The sequence below is a fragment of the Neolamprologus brichardi genome, chromosome 9 (assembly GCF_056152115.1).
Source record: "Neolamprologus brichardi isolate AB-2024 chromosome 9, ASM5615211v1, whole genome shotgun sequence".
Classification (NCBI taxonomy): domain Eukaryota; kingdom Metazoa; phylum Chordata; class Actinopteri; order Cichliformes; family Cichlidae; genus Neolamprologus; species Neolamprologus brichardi.
Genome location: NC_142112.1, coordinates 840,917 through 862,156, shown reverse-complemented (window position 1 = coordinate 862,156; position 21,240 = coordinate 840,917). Strand labels below are relative to the sequence as shown.

At 41.6% G+C, this 21,240-nt stretch overlaps 2 protein-coding genes across 10 annotated transcripts in view; one reads left to right on the top strand and one right to left on the bottom strand.

Annotated features, from left to right (window-relative positions):
* The window catches only part of LOC118456097 (protein NLRC3-like), a 559,092-nt gene that overhangs the window by 86,928 nt on the left and 450,924 nt on the right, over positions 1 to 21,240 (top strand). The window lies entirely within an intron of this gene.
* LOC148101075 (uncharacterized) lies at positions 12,763 to 19,859 on the bottom strand. Its single transcript, XM_087845772.1, has 2 exons — positions 18,447 to 19,859; positions 12,763 to 13,318 (listed from the first exon to the last, which is right to left on the bottom strand). The coding sequence occupies exons 1-2, from the start codon at positions 19,609 to 19,611 to the stop codon at positions 12,804 to 12,806; spliced, it is 1,680 nt and encodes a 559-aa protein (XP_087701898.1). The 5' UTR covers positions 19,612 to 19,859; the 3' UTR covers positions 12,763 to 12,803.

Genomic DNA, 21,240 nt, shown 5'->3' with positions numbered 1-21,240 from the left:
CCCTTAGTTATGCTGCCATAGAGATGGATAACAGACGGATTGTTGTTTTGTGTGTCTGTAGCCTGTCAGGCTGTCTGATTACAGAGGAAGGCTGTACTTCTCTGGCCTCAGCTCTGAGCTCCAACCCCTCCGATCTGAGAGAGCTGGACCCGAGCTACAATCATCTGGGCCAGCTCAGGAATGAAGCTGCTGTCGGCTGGACAGAAGGATCCAAGCTGGAGACTGGACACTCTCAGGTATGGAGATAATGTCTGATAGAGGAGGGAGAGCTGGAAACATTTCCTGTGTCCTTCACTCACTTCCTTTTTGTTTCCTGCAGATGAGACATGAACAATCACACATGCAGGAATATTTTCAGGGACAGACACACTAGTCTAGCTGGATACTACATGGATATTGATGTAGGGGGTTTCCAAGGAGTCTGTTTGCAGGAACTTTAATGATAACTGATAAGTCATGTTGAGAGTTTCATTAAAAGTAGACCTACAGTTAGGTCCATAAATATTTGGACAGAGACCACATTTTTTAACTTTAGATACACTTTATTAGGTCACAGGTGTACCTGAGATAGTGGTCACTGAGTGTAAATTGTCAGCCATGTGTATGTTTCCCATGCTGTATGTCCACAGTCACAGTGACAGTCAGTGACACTGACAGAAGCAAGGCTGTGAATCATTTCCATCTGTGTGTGTGCTAACAGCTACCATTTGGAAATGGAAGCTTAAATAATGACAAACTCTACATTCACAGCTGAATTCACAATAAATTTGTTCTCAAGTGCACATTTAGCAGCTAATGCTAATACTGTTTTCCCTTTGCTTTCTACAACTTGAGCAGCTATTCCTAAGTAGGCCACTTTGCTCTGCTAAGGATTTGTGTGACCATGATGGAAACTCTGACAAGCTAAATCTGCTAAGCTAAAGCTGTTTATGGGCCCTGTTAGAATCAACATTTCATTCTCATTCTGTTGTTTGAGAACAATATTAACATTTCACATCATTGTAACACAAGAGAAAAGGGTATTAGCGTTAGCTACTAATGCTTATTCACCTCAAATTAGCTTTAGCTGCTAATGGGAGCCTTAGCATAAACCCTTCACATCGTTATATTGCAAGGGAAAAGAGTCACTTATGGCAGCCTATTTAGCATTAACGTCACATCATTATAACACAAGAGAAAATGGTATTAGCATTAGCTACTAGTGCTTATTCACCTCAAATTACTTTTAGCTGCTAATGGCAGCCTACTTAGCATTAACTCCTCACTTTCTTGTTACCCAACGGAAAAGAGTATTAGTTAGCCACTATCATTTTTAATGAGTAAGAGAAAACAGTGTTAGCATTATTGGATAATGCTAACTCACATTAAATTAGCATTAGCTATTTACAACAGCGTACTTAGAATTAGCCGCTCACATTGTTAAAAAGTAAGGGAAAACAGTATTAGCAGTAGCGCATAATGCTAATTCACGACAACGTAGTATTAGGATGACATACAGTATGATGTCATCCTGTGTCCTCTGATGACCTGCTGCCACTGAAAGGCAGTGTTAGAGGGACACTCCTGTCCTGTCGGTGGCGCTGTCACTTGGTGTTCGCTCGCTCTGTGGTATAGTATCGCTTCCTGTTCCTGCTCAAACACAGTGGTGTTTCTGAGTAGCTTATTTGCTTAGCAGTTTAATTAACAACTTTTAAATACATTCTTTTTTTTTCCACAGTATAATCTTCACGTGCTTCATCCGAAGCACACTTTCTGTGTACTCACTACCTAATTTATAGCCAAAGTATTCACTCACTGTCTCTGTACTGTTTCGCTAGCTTAGCTCGTAGCCGACCCGTTAGCACCATGGCTACTTCACCTGTCCCTTCTGCGCTTTCTTGCTCATTGTGTCAGATGTTTAGTTACTCCTCGGCCTCCTTTAGCAGTAATGATATCTGTAACAAATGTAGCATATTTGCAGCTCTGGAGGCCAGGATTACTGATCTGGAGACTCGGCTTTGCACCCTTCTCTCACCCTTAGCTAGCCAGGCCCCTGTAGCTGGTGCAGCCGAAGATAGCGTAGGCCCCGCTAGCTGTTCCCCGGCAAATCCCAAGCAGCTGCGGAAAGAAGGCGGCTGGGTAACGGTGAGGAGGAAGCATAGTCCTAAACAGAAGCCCCAGGTACACCACCAACCCGTTCATGTGTCTAACCGTTTTTCCCCACTCGGTGACACACCCGCTGGGGGTCAAACTCTGGTAATTGGTGATTCGGTTCTCAGACATGTGAAGCTAGAGACACCGGCAACCATAGTCAATTGTCTTCCAGGGGCCAGAGCAGGCGACATTGAAGGAAATTTAAAACTGCTGGCTAAGGGTAAACGTAAATTCAGTAAAATCATAATTCACGTCGGCAGTAATGACACCCGGTTATGCCAATCGGAGGTCACTAAAATCAATATTGAATCGGTGTGCAACTTTGCCAAAACAATGTCGGACTCTGTAGTTTTCTCTGGTCCCCTCCCCAATCAGACCAGGAGTGACATGTTTAGCCGCATGTTCTCCTTAAATTGCTGGCTGTCTGAGTGGTGTCTCAGAAATGATGTGGGCTTCATAGATAATTGGCAAACCTTCTGGAGGAAACCTGGTCTTGTTAGGAGAGATGGCATCCATCCCACTTTGGATGGAGCAGCTCTCATTTCTAGAAATATCGACAAATTTATTAAACCCCTCAAAACATGACTATCCAGAGTTGGGACCAGGAAGCAGAGTTGCAGTCTTACACGCCTCTCTGCAGCTTCTCTCCTCCTGCTACCCCCCCAAAAACCCATCTCCATAGAGACTGTGTCTGCTTCCAAAAAGACAAAAAACAAACTAAAAACCAGCAACAAACAACTTAAACATTTACAAAGAAAGAACAATACAGTATCCACATCTGAACCAAAGAGTAAAACAGTGAAATGTGGATTATTAAATATTAGGTCTCTCTCCTCCAAGTCTCTGTTAGTACATGACTTAATAATTGATCAACAAATTGATTTACTCTGCCTTACAGAAACCTGGTTGCAGCAGGATGATTATGTTAGTTTAAATGAATCAACACCCCCGAGTCATTCTAACTACCAGAAATCTCGAAGCACAGGTCGAGGGGGCGGTTTGGCAGCAATTTTTCACACCAGTCTATTAATTAATGAAAGACCAAGACAGACTTTTAATTCATTTGAAAGCCTGATGCTTAACATTGTCCACCCCAGCTGTGAAACTCAGAAACCAGTCTTACTTGTTATCATCTATCGTCCACCTGGGCCTTACACAGAGTTTCTGTCTGATTTCTCAGACTTTATATCTAATTTAGTTCTGAGCTCAGATAAAATAATTATTGTGGGTGATTTTAACATCCATGTTGATGCCAAAAATGAAAGCCTCAACATGGCATTTAATCTGTTGTTAGACTCAATTGGTTTCTCTCAAAATGTAAAAGAACCCACCCACCACTTTAATCACACTCTAGATCTTGTTTTAACATATGGCATAGAAACTGAACATTTAACAGTGTTTCCTGAAAACCCTCTCCTGTCTGATCATTTCTTGATAACATTTACATTTACAATAATTGATTACGCAGCAGTGGAGAGTGGACTTTATCAAAGTAGATGTCTTTCTGAAAGCGCTGTAACTAAGTTTAAGAATATAATCCAGCCACTGTTATCATCGTCAATGCCCTGTACCAACACAGAGCAGAGCAGCTATCTGAACGCTACCCCAACAGAGGTCGATTATCTTGTTAATAATTTCACCTCCTCACTACGTACGACTCTGGATACTGTAGCTCCGGTGAAAACTAAGGTCTCTAATCAGAAGTACCTGACCCCGTGGTATAATTCTCAAACACGTACCCTAAAGCAGATGACTCGTAATCTGGAGAGGAAATGGCGTGTCACAAATTTAGAGGATCATCATTTAGCCTGGAGAAATAGTTTGTTGCTTTATAAGAAAGCCCTCCGCAAAGCCAGAACAGCTTACTACTCATCACTGATTGAAGAAAATAAGAACAACCCCAGGTTTCTCTTCAGCACTGTAGCCATTCTGACAAAAAGTCAGAGCTCTTTTGAGCCAATCATCCCTTTAACGTTAACTAGTGATGACTTCATGAACTTCTTCACAAATAAAATTTTTATCATTAGAGAAAAAATTACCAATAATCATCCCACAGATGTAATATTATCTACAGCTACTCTTAGTTCCATTGATGTTAAGCTAGACTCTTTTTCTCCAATCGATCTTTCTGAGTTAACTTCAATAATTACTTCCTCCAAACCATCAACGTGTCTTTTAGACCCCATTCCTACAAAACTGCTTAAAGAAGTCCTGCCATTGATTAATTCTTCGATCTTATATATGATCAACCTATCTCTAATAATCGGCTATGTACCACAGGCCTTCAAGGTGGCTGCAGTTAAACCTTTACTCAAAAAGCCATCTCTAGACCCAGCAGTCTTAGCTAATTATAGGCCAATCTCCAACCTTCCTTTCATATCAAAAATCCTTGAAAGAGTAGTTGTCAAACAGCTAACAGATCATCTGCAGAGGAATGGTTTATTTGAAGAGTTTCAGTCAGGTTTCAGAGTTCATCACAGCACAGAAACAGCTTTAGTGAAGGTTACAAATGATCTTCTTATGGCCTCTGACAGTGGACTCATCTCTGTGCTTGTCCTTCTTGACCTTAGTGCAGCGTTCGATACTGTTGACCATAATATCCTGTTAGAGCGATTAGAACATGCTGTAGGTATTACAGGTATTGCACTGCAGTGGTTTGTATCATATCTATCTAATAGACTCCAATTTGTGCATGGAAATGGAGAGTCCTCTTCACACACTGAGGTTAATTATGGAGTTCCACAGGGTTCAGTGCTAGGACCAATTCTGTTTACATTATACATGCTTCCCCTAGGCAGCATCATTAGAAGACATAGCATACATTTTCACTGCTATGCAGATGACACCCAGCTCTATCTGTCCATAAAGCCAGATAACACACACCAATTAGTTAAATGCAGGTGCAGGAATGTCTTAAAGACATAAAGACTTGGATGGCCACTAACTTTCTGCTTCTTAACTCAGATAAAACTGAGGTCATTGTACTCGGCGCTGAAAAGCTTAGAAATATGGTATCTAACCAGATTCTTACTCTGGATGGCATTACCTTGGCCTCCAGTAACACTGTGAGGAACCTTGGAGTCATTTTTGACCAGGATATGTCCTTCAACGCACATATTAAACAAATATGTAAGACTGCGTTCTTCCATTTGCGCAACATCTCTAAAATTAGAAATATCCTGTCTCAGAGTGATGCTGAAAAACTAGTTCATGCATTTATTACTTCCAGGCTGGACTACTGCAATTCATTATTATCAGGATGTCCAAAAAACTCACTGAAAAGCCTCCAGTTAATCCAAAATGCTGCAGCAAGAGTACTGACAGGGACTAGAAAGAGAGAGCATATTTCTCCTGTTTTGGCTTCCCTTCATTGGCTTCCTGTTAAATCCAGAATTGAATTCAAAATCCTGCTCCTCACATACAAGGTCTTAAATAATCAGGCCCCATCTTATCTTAATGACCTTGTAGTACCATATTACCCTATTAGAGCACTTCGCTCCCACTCTGCAGGCCTACTTGTTGTTCCTAGAGTATTTAAAAGTAGAATGGGAGGGAGAGCCTTCAGTTTTCAGGCCCCTCTTCTGTGGAACCAGCTTCCAGTTTGGATTCGGGAGACAGACACTATCTCTACTTTTAAGATTAGGCTTAAAACTTTCCTTTTTGCTAAAGCATATAGTTAGGGCTGGACCAGGTGACCCTGAATCCTCCCTTAGTTATGCTGCAATAGATGTAGGCTGCTGGGGGATTCCCATGATGCATTGAGTTTTTCCTTTCCAGTCACCTTTCTCACTCACTATGTGTTAATAGACCTCTCTGTATTGAATCATATCTGTTATTAATCTCTGTCTCTCTTCCACAGCATGTCTTTTATCCTGTCTTCCTTCTCTCACCCCAACCGGTCGCAGCAGATGGCCGCCCCTCCCTGAGCCTGGTTCTGCCGGAGGTTTCTTCCTGTTAAAAGGGAGTTTTTCCTTCCCACTGTCGCCAAAGTGCTTGCTCATAGGGGGTCATATGATTGTTGGGCTTTTCTCTGTATCTATGAAGCGCCTTGAGGCGACATTTGTTGTGATTTGGCGCTATATAAATAAAATTGAATTGAATTGAATTGAATTGAATTAGTTAATAAGGGCAGCCTACTTAGCATTAACTGCTCACTAATATAATGCTAATTCACATCAAATTAGCATTAACTGCTCACTAATATAATGCTAATTCACATCAAATTAGCATTAGCTGCTAATAATTATTCACCCCTAATTAGAGTTAGCCCCTAATGGCAGCCTACTTAGCATTAACTCCTGACGTCGTTGTAATGCAGGGGAAAAGAGTTACCATTATCGGATAATGTTAATTCACATCAAATTAGCATTAGTTTATAACGGTAGATTTCGTAACAGTGTGAACATTAGCTGTTAATGCTTTTTTTATCTAAAATTAGAGTTAGCCACTAATGGCTAATTCTAATAAAACATTGTTAGCATAAACGGATAATGCTAATTCACCTCAAATTAGTCTTAGCTAATAACGGCACCTGCTTAGCATTAGCTGGTCACATTGTTATAAGCCAAAAAAATATGGTATTAGCATTAGTGCCAATTTCTATTTATCTAAAATTAGCTTTAGCGACTTATGGCAGTCTACTTAACATTAACTCATCACTAATTCAATGCTAATTCACATCAAGTTAGCATTATTTGCTAACATCAGCCTATTTAGCACTAGCTGCTGACATTATTAAAAGGGAAGGGAAAAGTGTTAGCATTACCCGATAATGCTAACAACCTCACATCAAATTAGCATTACCTAATAACAGCAGCCTTCTTAGCATTAGCTCCTCACATTGTTATAATGCAAGGGAAAGTAGTTAGCATTATTTGATAATTCTAATTCACATCAAATTAGCAATAGTTATTAACGGTAACACACATCACATTGTTAAAATGTAAGAAAAAACATTGTTAGCATTAGCGGATAAATTAGCATTAGCTAATAACGGCAACCTACTTAGCAATAGCTGCTCACATTGTAAGAAATCAAGAAAATATGGTATTAGCATTAGTTGCTAATGATTATTCACCTAAAATTAGCATTAGCCACTAATGGTAGCCTATTTAGCATAAACTTCTTAATGCTAAATAAAGTTAATTAATGCTAAATAGGCTTAACTGAAATGAAACTAATGTTAGCATTAGCTGCTGATATTGTTAAAAGGTAAGATAAAACATTGCTAGCAGCAGCGGATAATGCTAACACACATAATAATTAGCATTACTTAATAATCGCAGCATTCTTAGCATTAGCTGCTCATATTGTTATAATGCAAGGGAAAAGAGTTGGCAAAAACATTGTTAGCATTAATGGATAATGCTAATTCACCTAAATTAGCATTAGCTAATGATGGCTACATACCTAGCATTAGCTACTGATATTGATATATAGCAAGAAAATTTGGTATTAGCATCAGCTTTTAATGGTTTTTCATCTAAAATTAAAATTAGCCACTAATGGCGTCCTATTTAGCATTAACTCTTCACATCGCAGGGGAAAAGTTAAAATTGAATAAAAAAGGTGTTCACATTAGCTACTCGTATTGTTAAAAAGTAAGAAAAAACTTTGTTAGCAGAAGGGGATAATGCTAATTCACCTCAAATTAGTATTAGCTAATAACGGCAACCTACAAAGTATTAGCTGGTCACATTGTTATAAAGCAAGAAAATATGGTATTAGCATTAGCTGCCAATTCCTATTTACCTAAAATTAGCATTAGCCACTAATGGCAGTCTACTTAGTATTAACTCCTAACTAATATAATGCTAATTTACATCAAATTAGCATTAGCTGCTAGCATCAGCCTACCTAGCACTAGCTGCAAACATTGTTAAAAGAGAAGGGAAAAGTGTTAGCATTACCCGATAATGCTAAACTCGCATCAAATTAGCATTAGCTAATAACAGCAGCCTTCTTAGCATTAGCTGCTCACATTGTTATAATGCAAGGGAAAAGAGTTAGCATTAACGGATGATGCTAATTCACGTCAAATTAGAAAACATGGTATTAGCATTAGCTGCTAATGGTTATTCACCTAAAATTAGAATTGGCCACTAATGGCGTCCTATTTAGCATTAACTCTTCACATCGCAGGGGAAAAGTTAAAATTGAATGAAAAATAGTGTTCACATTAGCTACTCATATTGTTAACAAGTACGAAAAAACATTGTAAGCATAAGCGGATAATGCTAATTCACCTCAAATTAGTATTAGCTAATAACGGCAACCTACTTAGCATTAGCTGGTCACATTGTTATAAAGCAAGAAAATATGGTATTAGCATTAGTTGCCAAATCCTATTCACCTAAAATTAGCATTACCTGCTAATGGCAGTCTACTTAGCATTAACTCTTCACTAATGTAATGCTAATTCACATCAAATTAGCTTTAGCTTTAGCATTAGCTGCTAGCATCAGCCTACCTAGCACTAGCTGCTCACATTGTTAAAAGGGAAGAGAAAACGATATTAGCATTAGCTGGTAATAATTATTCACCCCTAATTAGAATTAGCTGCTAATGGCAGCATACTTAGCATTAACTCCTCACATCGTTATAATGCAAATGATGCTAACTTGCATTAAATTAGACTGCTGTTATTAGCCAATGCTATTTAGCAGTAGCTGCTCACATTGTTATAAAGCAAAGGAAAACGATATGAGCATTAGGTTCTGATTTTGTATTTGCCTTAAATTAGACGTAGGTACTAATGGCGGCCTACTTAGCATTAGCAGCTCAGATGTTGTAATGCTAGAGAAAAGAGTGTTAGCATTAGCCGTTCACATTTTTATAAAGTTAAGGGAAATAGTGTTAGCATTAGCTACTCACATTGTTAAAAAGTGAGTGTTAGCATTAGTGCATAATGCTAATTCACATCAAATTAGCATTAGTTAATAACGGCAGCCTAGTTAGCATTAGCAGATAATGTTGACCTTGGCCCACTGGAAAAGTTAAGAACTAAAGATTTAGGAGTGTTTCTCGATAGCTCTTTCTCATTTGAGAAACAAATAAATTCTGTTATTAAAACCAGCTGTAAGGTTTATATTGTTGATTGTCATTTATATTTACTCATATGTGCTTAGAGTTTTATAATTGATTGCATAATGATAGAGGTTTGATCCTCAGTAGTCTGTAAAGACTCTGTGTGCCTTCCAGAGTGCTCTGGCATGAACACACCACTTGGGGCCATGAGTGAGGTCGTACCCTCTCTTACTGATTTATGGTGTAGGAGGACACCTAATCTGTATCTGGTTAAGTATAAGAGCCCTTTGATAGGGGGACCGCTGGACTCTTAGCACCAGCTTTGGGAGTCAAACAGGGTCATATCTGGAACACACACACACACACTGTTACGGATTCAAATATTGAGGAGGGATACAGGAGGAAAACTCAAAATAACCACACTGGACCGGCCGGGTCAAGTCAAACGATGATTTAATGAACACACGCGTGGGAGATGGACACCATACATCAGACAGCATCAGATCTCAATACAAACTCCACACACTCATTGTTTTATGAAAATCAGGGTATTAGAACGCCCCCTCATGCGTACAGATAATACAATACAGTCAATATTGACAACTTTAGACACATCAAGAAAAACATTCTCTTCGTCTCGAGGACAGACACTGGCTCCAGCGCCTCTCCTCGGAGCCAACTGTCCCCTACGGAGACACAACATTACAGCTGCAAGGTTTTCCAAATGATCAAGTTGACCTGTGTATAATACGCTGAGTCAGGGCTACAATATTAAATGCATGTTGGTTTAATGAACTACCATTACTTAAAAACTTAATAAATTGATTGATTGAATCTTTATTTTGAACATGTTAAAAAAGTACATCAACATAGAATCAAAAGAGACAAATAAACAAAGCAAAGTTTAGTTAAAAAGATATAACTGAATAAAAATCACAAAGAATCACATAATATCAGTGTTATGTAAGCGCGTGCAACCTCCTGGGCCCAAAGTCATCCCACACCATGGATCAGCCAGTCATAACGCTGACTGAAGTTTTTAACCTTTATTAACTCGGGCACAACTCTTATAATAAGCAACAAACTGCCATATGTATAAGGTGATCATGTTTACACCTGCAAAGAGAGATCATATAATTATTCTGACACCTGTAAAAAAGATTAACACCAGGTTATAACAATCACTGTAATACAAAAGTTAAATGTAATGTCAATAACTTCAATCAATGTTTAATGCAATGCTTATTAAACGATTCTGATATAATGATGATGATTCTGCTAAAAATGAAGTAAAACACCCCTTTTCACCCGACAATTCCCTCTGTTGACCTCTAGGAGAATCCAGAGGTCACAACACCAAAATGTTATATCAATTCTTGATCTACACAGCCTGTTCTACGTGCATCAGTGGCATCATGGACATTGGAGTCACAACTGTAGGGTCCACTGCCCTTGTGATCACTTTCTCTAACAATGCTCTGGCACAAGGAATAAAACAACACCCACAAATAACAAAAATACCCACCAAAATAGACAAAGTAAGCATGACCGAAAGCACAAGCCCTTTCCACCGTCCGAACACCGAGTCCATCCAGCCCTCCAGCGGATTGTCAACTCCTGAGTGATCATGCATCGTTTCAGACAGGCTCTTTAAGCCCTCAAGAGCCCGAGTCACTGAGCCGTCCGGAGCGGTGTTGTTTGGAATGAAGGTGCAGCACTGATCTCCAAACATGGCACAAACGCCCCCTTTTTCTGCTAATAGCATATCAAGGGCCATCCTATTTTGCACACCCATTAATGAGGTGGGACCCACCTGCTCCGCTAACCCCTCCATCCCGTCTCTGGTCAGGTTAGAGAGTCTCAGCACATTATAATGAACATAATTAATCCTGTCTACGTTCTTGTTTGGGGTCACTGGAAAGAAAGCAGAGATTATTGGAAGATTTTCAAAACCGGCTGCTATTTGGTCAGCAAGTTTATATTCACTTGGAACCCCCCTGGGCACTCCAATGGAGTCGATCCAGGTTGGTGAATTCATTCTAGGGTCATAAACATGTGTTCCATCAATTTGTCTTTTTAGCAAAATGTGTCTCTTGCGTCTGGCTGCCAATGTGCGTGTGTTGCGCTGTGGGGTCGCTTTTACCTGATTTCCAATTAGCATAAGTGGCGCTCCTAGTCTCACCATCGCGCACGTCCCCACGCTTCCCAGAGGAACACGAACCAAAAGAGTCTTGTGGCCGCAATAATAATACAGCCCGCTCCTGGCCCAAGTTCCAATCAATGTAGATGCATCACTTACATTATTTGTGGTCCTCCCCATGTGTGTAACAGAACACCAACTGGGATCAATTTCTCCCAAATTATACTTTACTTTATCGGTGGAGAACTTAAAACACGTATAATTATCTTTTCTAGGCATAAACGGTCCTACTTGGGTGTATTTGTGGATAGGGGGAAATAAACTGGACAAAACAGTGCAATTTCCACTATTCACTACTTCTCTCGTCATTCGCAACATGCAATTATAGCCCCACTGATCCTCTGGATGCAGTGGCGCAGGCTCTGTGAACAAACGCGGTCTAGCGGAAGCACAAGCTACACAATTAGACAATTTTTGTTCTCTCGCATTTTGAGCCATCCAGTCCAGCCAGATGTTACTGTCACTGAACCCGGTGGCGCGTTCAATCAAATCTCGAGGTTTTAATGTGCTGTAGTCCACCGACAGGACCCGTCTACCGCTTGGTTCCTGCTCCTCCGGTACCGCCTCCGACGACCCGCTTCCTTTCTGGCCTGTAAAAGAAGTAACAGAGTTGATTGGATTGAAAGTCACGGGTGTTGCTGTTTCTTTTCTAACTGACTGTACTATGTTATGTTTTCCTAAGAAATTAACTTTAATTAACCTTTTTGGATCAACTCCTGCAGTTTCCACGCCCACAACTAAATATACAGGTTTTTCCCGCTGCCAATTCCCCAATGACAAAGTTAACAGATTTTTAGATGGACTGTAATCCCTTTGAAGTTTAAGCTCATTTCCTGGTCCTAATTCTGACGGTTCCCAGTTTTCCCCAGTATAACCCTTTACCTGATTCCAATTCCTACACCACCCGTCATAAGGCCGATTTCCCCTTTCGCAGTGTGTACTCACTGAGTAATCCCAGCAGATCCACACATTGTATCCTCGCCAATCGCCGCTCGCGCCCTTACAATTAAAAACATCACACAAATCAAACGTAAAAGAGGTTGTGGAGCCGTTAACATAATCTAATTCTAAACCACCATAAGTGCTGAGACACTCATCCGTTTTACCAGAGATTTCGCGCTTCATTCTCGCCCGCGACTTGAGTTCACTGAGTGGTATATCGAGTGGGGCTGGGCTGGAATGACCTCCGTGCTCAGACAGTCTGCGTGGGCCGGTCTGCAACAAATAAACCAAAAAACATATAGCGGTGATTAATAACATAGTTAACATCAAACGAAGTAACATTTTGTTAATTTTTGTAACTTCTCTCTCATCACAGGTTTCTGATTGTTGTGATGGCATTGTATCATGTATGACTTGTTTTTTGTTATTTTTAGTCTTTTTTTTTTTTTTTTTTTACATACAAGTTCAAAACTCTTCTTATCAAAGCCTTTATGTGAAATCTTCAATTTGATACCGCTCCTTTTTGCTGTCGCGGTGACTTCCTCCTAAGCTGGTCTTCGTTCTTCGGCCTCCCAGATAGACTACCGGTCGGCCCGTTGCACAGGTGTGAGGGTTTATTCTGCCTCTGTTTTTCACCTGTGTTGGATGGAGTTGCAATTTTTTCCACCCAGCTGTCGTGTGCCGGTGCACACTGCGACCAATGGTACCAGTTGTCGCCTTTCCCTTTCAGTTGAACCGCTTTCGCCGTCCGGGCAAACACCTCGTATGGGCCAGTCCAACGAGGTTCCTTCCACTTTCGTTTGATGACCTTCAGCCACACCACTCTCGCGTCTGGGACCTCTCCTTCTCCTGGGGGTTTTTCACAAGCCGCCTGCTTTGTGAAGCTGGACACAAGCGCCTTTAACTCGTTCCAATAGTCTGCGTGAGACCTGTTCCCTCTCGGGCCCTGTTCGACCGGGCCCACCGTCCAAGGTGCCGGAAACTGTCTCCCAGTCAGCAGCTCGTATGGCGTGAAACCTGTGGACTGATTAACAGAACATCTTATGGTCATCAACGCAATCGGCAGGGCCGCGACCCAATTGAGCCCTGTTTGCACGGGCAGACTGAGGAGTTGGCAACACTGGCTCTGTGGTATAGTATCGCTTCCTGTTCCTGCTCAAACACAGTGGTGTTTCTGAGTAGCTTATTTGCTTAGCAGTTTAATTAACAACTTTTAAATACATTCTTTTTTTCTTCCACAGTATAATCTTCACGTGCTTCATCCGAAGCACACTTTCTGTGTACTCACTACCTAATTTATAGCCAAAGTATTCACTCACTGTCTCTGTACTGTTTCGCTAGCTTAGCTCGTAGCCGACCCGTTAGCACCATGGCTACTTCACCTGTCCCTTCTGCACTTTCTTGCTCATTGTGTCAGATGTTTAGTTACTCCTCGGCCTCCTTTAGCAGTAATGATATCTGTAACAAATGTAGCATATTTGCAGCTCTGGAGGCCAGGATTACTGATCTGGAGACTCGGCTTTGCACCCTTCTCTCACCCTTAGCTAGCCAGGCCCCTGTAGCTGGTGCAGCCGAAGATAGCGTAGGCCCCGCTAGCTGTTCCCCGGCAAATCCCAAGCAGCTGGGGAAAGACGGCTGGGTAACGGTGAGGAGGAAGCGTAGTCCTAAACAGAAGCCCCAGGTACACCACCAACCCGTTCATGTGTCTAACCGTTTTTCCCCACTCTGCGACACACCCGCTGGGGGTCAAACTCTGGTAATTGGTGATTCTGTTCTCAGACATGTGAAGCTAGAGACACCGGCAACCATAGTCAATTGTCTTCCAGGGGCCAGAGCAGGCGACATTGAAGGAAATTTAAAACTGCTGGCTAAGGGTAAACGTAAATTCAGTAAAATCATAATTCACGTCGGCAGTAATGACACCCGGTTACGCCAATCGGAGGTCACTAAAATCAATATTGAATCGGTGTGTAACTTTGCCAAAACAATGTCGGACTCTGTAGTTTTCTCTGGTCCCCTCCCCAATCAGACCAGGAGTGACATGTTTAGCCGCATGTTCTCCTTAAATTGCTGGCTGTCTGAGTGGTGTCCCAGAAATGATGTGGGCTTCATAGATAATTGGCAAACCTTCTGGAGGAAACCTGGTCTTGTTAGGAGAGATGGCATCCATCCCACTTTGGATGGAGCAGCTCTCATTTCTAGAAATATCGACAAATTTATTAAACCCCTCAAAACATGACTATCCAGAGTTGGGACCAGGAAGCAGAGTTGCAGTCTTACACGCCTCTCTGCAGCTTCTCTCCTCCTGCTACCCCCCCAAAAACCCATCTCCATAGAGACTGTGTCTGCTTCCAAAAAGACAAAAAACAAACTAAAAACCAGCAACAAACAACTTAAACATTTACAAAGAAAGAACAATACAGTATCCACATCTGAACCAAAGAGTAAAACAGTGAAATGTGGATTATTAAATATTAGGTCTCTCTCCTCCAAGTCTCTGTTAGTACATGACTTAATAATTGATCAACAAATTGATTTACTCTGCCTTACAGAAACCTGGTTGCAGCAGGATGATTATGTTAGTTTAAATGAATCAACACCCCCGAGTCATTCTAACTACCAGAAATCTCGAAGCACAGGTCGAGGGGGCGGTTTGGCAGCAATTTTTCACACCAGTCTATTAATTAATGAAAGACCAAGACAGACTTTTAATTCATTTGAAAGCCTGATGCTTAACATTGTCCACCCCAGCTGTGAAACTCAGAAACCAGTCTTACTTGTTATCATCTATCGTCCACCTGGGCCTTACACAGAGTTTCTGTCTGATTTCTCAGACTTTATATCTAATTTAGTTCTGAGCTCAGATAAAATAATTATTGTGGGTGATTTTAACATCCATGTTGATGCTAAAAATGACAGCCTCAACATGGCATTTAATCTGTTGTTAGACTCAATTGGTTTCTCTCAAAATGTAAAAGAACCCACCCACCACTTTAATCACACTCTAGATCTTGTTTTAACATATGGCATAGAAACTGAACATTTAACAGTGTTTCCTGAAAACCCTCTCCTGTCTGATCATTTCTTGATAACATTTACATTTACAATAATTGATTACGCAGCAGTGGAGAGTGGACTTTATCAAAGTAGATGTCTTTCTGAAAGCGCTGTAACTAAGTTTAAGAATATAATCCAGCCACTGTTATCATCGTCAATGCCCTGTACCAACACAGAGCAGAGCAGCTATCTGAACGCTACCCCAACAGAGGTCGATTATCTTGTTAATAATTTCACCTCCTCACTACGTACGACTCTGGATACTGTAGCTCCGGTGAAAACTAAGGTCTCTAATCAGAAGTACCTGACCCCGTGGTATAATTCTCAAACACGTACCCTAAAGCAGATGACTCGTAATCTGGAGAGGAAATGGCGTGTCACAAATTTAGAGGATCATCATTTAGCCTGGAGAAATAGTTTGTTGCTTTATAAGAAAGCCCTCCGCAAAGCCAGAACAGCTTACTACTCATCACTGATTGAAGAAAATAAGAACAACCCCAGGTTTGTCTTCAGCACTGTAGCCAGGCTGACAAAAAGTCAGAGCTCTTTTGAGCCAACCATCCCTTTAACGTTAACTAGTGATGACTTCATGAACTTCTTCACAAATAAAATTTTTATCATTAGAGAAAAAATTACCAATAATCATCCCACAGATGTAATATTATCTACAGCTACTCTTAGTTCCATTGATGTTAAGTTAGACTCTTTTTCTCCAATCGATCTTTCTGAGTTAACTTCAATAATTACTTCCTCCAAACCATCAACGTGTCTTTTAGACCCCATTCCTACAAAACTGCTCAAAGAAGTCCTGCCATTGATTAATTCTTCGATCTTATATATGATCAACCTATCTCTAATAATCGGCTATGTACCACAGGCCTTCAAGGTGGCTGCAGTTAAACCTTTACTCAAAAAGCCATCTCTAGACCCAGCAGTCTTAGCTAATTATAGGCCAATCTCCAACCTTCCTTTCATATCAAAAATCCTTGAAAGAGTAGTTGTCAAACAGCTAACAGATCATCTGCAGAGGAATGGTTTATTTGAAGAGTTTCAGTCAGGTTTCAGAGTTCATCACAGCACAGAAACAGCTTTAGTGAAGGTTACAAATGATCTTCTTATGGCCTCTGACAGTGGACTCATCTCTGTGCTTGTCCTTCTTGACCTTAGTGCAGCGTTCGATACTGTTGACCATAATATCCTATTAGAGCGATTAGAACATGCTGTAGGTATTACAGGTATTGCACTGCAGTGGTTTGTATCATATCTATCTAATAGACTCCAATTTGTGCATGTAAATGGAGAGTCCTCTTCACACACTGAGGTTAATTATGGAGTTCCACAGGGTTCAGTGCTAGGACCAATTCTGTTTACATTATACATGCTTCCCCTAGGCAGCATCATTAGAAGACATAGCATACATTTTCACTGCTATGCAGATGACACCCAGCTCTATCTGTCCATGAAGCCAGATAACACACACCAATTAGTTAAACTGCAGGAATGTCTTAAAGACATAAAGACTTGGATGGCCACTAACTTTCTGCTTCTTAACTCAGATAAAACTGAGGTCATTGTACTCGGCGCTGAAAAGCTTAGAAATATGGTATCTAACCAGATTCTTACTCTGGATGGCATTACCTTGGCCTCCAGTAACACTGTGAGGAACCTTGGAGTCATTTTTGACCAGGATATGTCCTTCAACGCACATATTAAACAAATATGTAAGACTGCGTTCTTCCATTTGCGCAACATCTCTAAAATTAGAAATATCCTGTCTCAGAGTGATGCTGAAAAACTAGTTCATGCATTTATTACTTCCAGGCTGGACTACTGCAATTCATTATTATCAGGATGTCCAAAAAACTCACTGAAAAGCCTTCAGTTAATCCAAAATGCTGCAGCAAGAGTACTGACAGGGACTAGAAAGAGAGAGCATATTTCTCCTGTTTTGGCTTCCCTTCATTGGCTTCCTGTTAAATCCAGAATTGAATTCAAAATCCTGCTCCTCACATACAAGGTCTTAAATAATCAGGCCCCATCTTATCTTAATGACCTTGTAGTACCATATTACCCTATTAGAGCACTTCGCTCCCACTCTGCAGGCCTACTTGTTGTTCCTAGAGTATTTAAAAGTAGAATGGGAGGGAGAGCCTTCAGTTTTCAGGCCCCTCTTCTGTGGAACCAGCTTCCAGTTTGGATTCGGGAGACAGACACTATCTCTACTTTTAAGATTAGGCTTAAAACTTTCCTTTTTGCTAAAGCATATAGTTAGGGCTGGACCAGGTGACCCTGAATCCTCCCTTAGTTATGCTGCAATAGATGTAGGCTGCCGGGGGATTCCCATGATGCATTGAGTTTTTCCTTTCCAGTCACCTTTCTCACTCACTATGTGTTAATAGACCTCTCTGTATTGAATCATATCTGTTATTAATCTCTGTCTCTCTTCCACAGCATGTCTTTTATCCTGTCTTCCTTCTCTCACCCCAACCGGTCGCAGCAGATGGCCGCCCCTCCCTGAGCCTGGTTCTGCCGGAGGTTTCTTCCTGTTAAAAGGGAGTTTTTCCTTCCCACTGTCGCCAAAGTGCTTGCTCATAGGGGGTCATATGATTGTTGGGCTTTTCTCTGTATCTATGAAGCGCCTTGAGGCGACATTTGTTGTGATTTGGCGCTATATAAATAAAATTGAATTGAAAATTGAATTGAATTTGCACGCAGATTTTAGCTAATTTATTTTTCAAATTTAAATTCATCCTTTCTACTTTCCCTTGGGATTGAGGATGATACACTGTTCCAAATTTGTGCTGAACTCCCAACATTTTTTCCACCTTTGCCAAATCTTGATTTTTAAAGTGGGTTCCATTATCTGATCGAATCCTTTTAGGGAACCCATGTCGAGGAATATAATGATTGATTAAACATTTGATCACGGTCCTCGCATCTTCCTTTTTAGTCGCCCATGCCTCTGGCCAGCCGGTCAGTACATCTACACACACCAACAAATAACGAAGACCACCAGGGCCTGAATCAATCATATCAGTGAAATCAATGACAATCTCCTCTCCCGGCCTCTCAGGCATCCGGAACTTACCCAATTCTGGTTTGATCACTGGCTTGGGATTGTGTGCTCCACAGATTAGACACCTTTTGGCCTTCTCCCTTATCATTTCTCTGAGGTTAGGGTGCCACCAGTGACACAGATTTCTCTCCATCTGTGCTATTCCGACGTGTCCAAGCCCGTGGGCCTCGCTCACCTTCTGTTTCGCCATTTTGTCTGTTAGCACGGGACGCCCGTCTGGCCCCCTCCACAAGCCTCCATCCTGCCAGGCTCCCTTGTTTTTCCACACCCCCTTTTCCTCTGGGGATGCCTCCTCCTGGGCCTGTTTGACCTCCTCCGTTTGGTTAATTGGCCCTTCCTCTTCTGCAATTACCTGTATCATTTGTCTCCGTCCTTTATAGCCTGCTGCCTCCTTTGCGGCTTCGTCCGCTTTCTGGTTTCCTTTTGCCACCATGCTGGTTCCTTGTGAGTGCCCTTTGCATTTTATGATACTCACTTCTCTTGGATCGCCCAAGGCCTCCTCCAGTTCCTCCATTTCCTTCTTGTGGCAAATAGGTGCGTTGGTTGCTGTTCTGAATCCTGCTCTTTTCCAGTGAGGCAGCTCCACGTGCGCTGCTCCAAATGCATACGCTGAGTCTGTGTAGATGTTCACTCTCATATCCTTAGCTAACCTCAAAGCTCGAGCTAGGGCTATCACTTCAGCTCTCTGAGCCGACTGCTGTCCCTCAATCCTTCCTGCTTCTTTGACCTGATACTCATTTCCTACTCTACAGACCACCGCATAGCCGGTTTTTAGTCCTTCTTCATCTCTGTGGCAACATCCATCTGTGAACCAATCCTCAGCTCCAGGTATAGGTTCCGCCTTCAGGTCTTCTCTAATTTTTTCTTCAACCTGTGCTCTTTTGACGCAGTCATGTGGTTCCCCTGCTCCCATTAAATCTGCCATGTTAGTTCCTTCATGTGTGAATGTCAAATTTGGAGCCTCCAAAACTTTACTCAATTTCTGTTGTGCCCGTGGCGTCATACTAAATGCTTGTGAGTTCACGTACGCCACTATACTATGTGTAGTGAGTATTTTTAGTGGATGTCCTCTCACTACATGTGCTGTCTTCTGAATGACTTTGGCAACCCCTGCTGCATGTTGTGTGCATGTGGGATGTCTTGCTTCTGTTGGATGTAGTTTTATACTAACATACATGAGAACATCCCTACTCCCCCCTTTTTTCTGAAACAACACCCCGTTTACGACGGAGTTTGTTTCGGAAATATCCAAATAGAATGGCTCATCATAATTAGGTGTAACCAAATCAGATGCTCTTGACAGATCCTGTTTTAATGCAATAAAAGCGATTTCAGTGTCAGGCGTCCAAGGCAGTTCAGCCTTAAGATTTCGAACGCCAACTTGCTTCAGTAGGCCCCTTAAAGGGGCAGTTTTACCTACATAGTCAGGAATGAACTTTCTGCTGTAACCTGTCAAACCAAGAAAAGAAAGCATTTCTCTCACTGTTCGCGGTTTTGGGTGTGTCAAAATTTGGTCTCTGTGTGTGTTCATTAATCCCACTGATTTGTGTGCGATTACCCGACCCAAAAATGTTACCTCAGGTCGAACCAATTGCAACTTTTCTTTACTCACTTTGAAGCCACACTCCGCCAATCTATTCAACACGACGAGCGAGGCTGCCGCACAATCCGCTGCTGACGGGGCTGCAATGAGAAGATCATCGACATATTGAATCAATGTACATCCATCTGGCAAATTACATGTTGACAGGGCCTCTTTGAGCACCTGATTGAAAATGCCAGGAGAAAGTGCAAAACCTTGTGGTAGACGTGTGTATCTGAATTTTTTGCCTCTGTATGTGAATGAGAAAATGTCTCTTAGTGACTCATGCAGTGGAAGACAAAAGAATGCATTTGCTAGGTCAATACAAGTGAACCACTTTTGGTCACACTTAATATCTGATAGTGCAGTGTAAGGGTTTGGAACAGGTACAGTGTTAGTGTGCAATATGGCATTAATGGCACGCAAATCATGTGCCATACGATACTTTCCTGTTCCAGATTTCTCCACCGGTAGAATTGGTGTGTTCCAATGTGAGTAAGATGGCTCTAACACTCCGGCATTTAACAGCCCTTCAATTGTTTCTGCAATTCCTTCTTCTGCTTCAGGTTTATGTTTATACTGCGGTCTGTTGATTGGTGTGTTTGATTTCAGGTGGAACAGGATAGGCGAACAGGTGGCCAGGCCAACATCTGCGGGCCCTTTTGACCACAAACTGTCAGGCAGTTTTGACAGTTCAGCAACTGCATCAGGATGATCTGCTCTCTCTCTTCCATATGTTTCTGAAATTTCTTGATGTTCAAGGGTCACTACATCATTAGACATACAAGTTATACGATAGATTTTAGAATTTGGTGCATAACATAAATTTGGAATTTGGGTGCTTTGCCACCCTGCGTCGTCCAGCGCCCGCCTGACCATTGGTCCCAGATCACATGCTCCATGACCTTCGTGGACCGCCAATGTAATGTGAGGGGCCGAATTTTCTCCCACATTATACCAAGGCAGTTGTTCATCAGTTAATTTTACAGCCGCGGCTACACCTTCTGGCCCAATGTAAATGTTATTTGTTTGCACATTCCAGCTCTGACCCTCAAGATCAGACTGGAATAGTTCACGATAGGTGTCATCATTTTCCCTGTCATAAAAAAGAGTGACGTGGTATGGATCTCGTGGTGGGGAGTAAACTGCCAAGCTCATTATCCAGGGTCTCCACAGTTGGAATTGACTTAGAATGCCTTCCTCCAGTAGCCTTCCCCAGTAAAT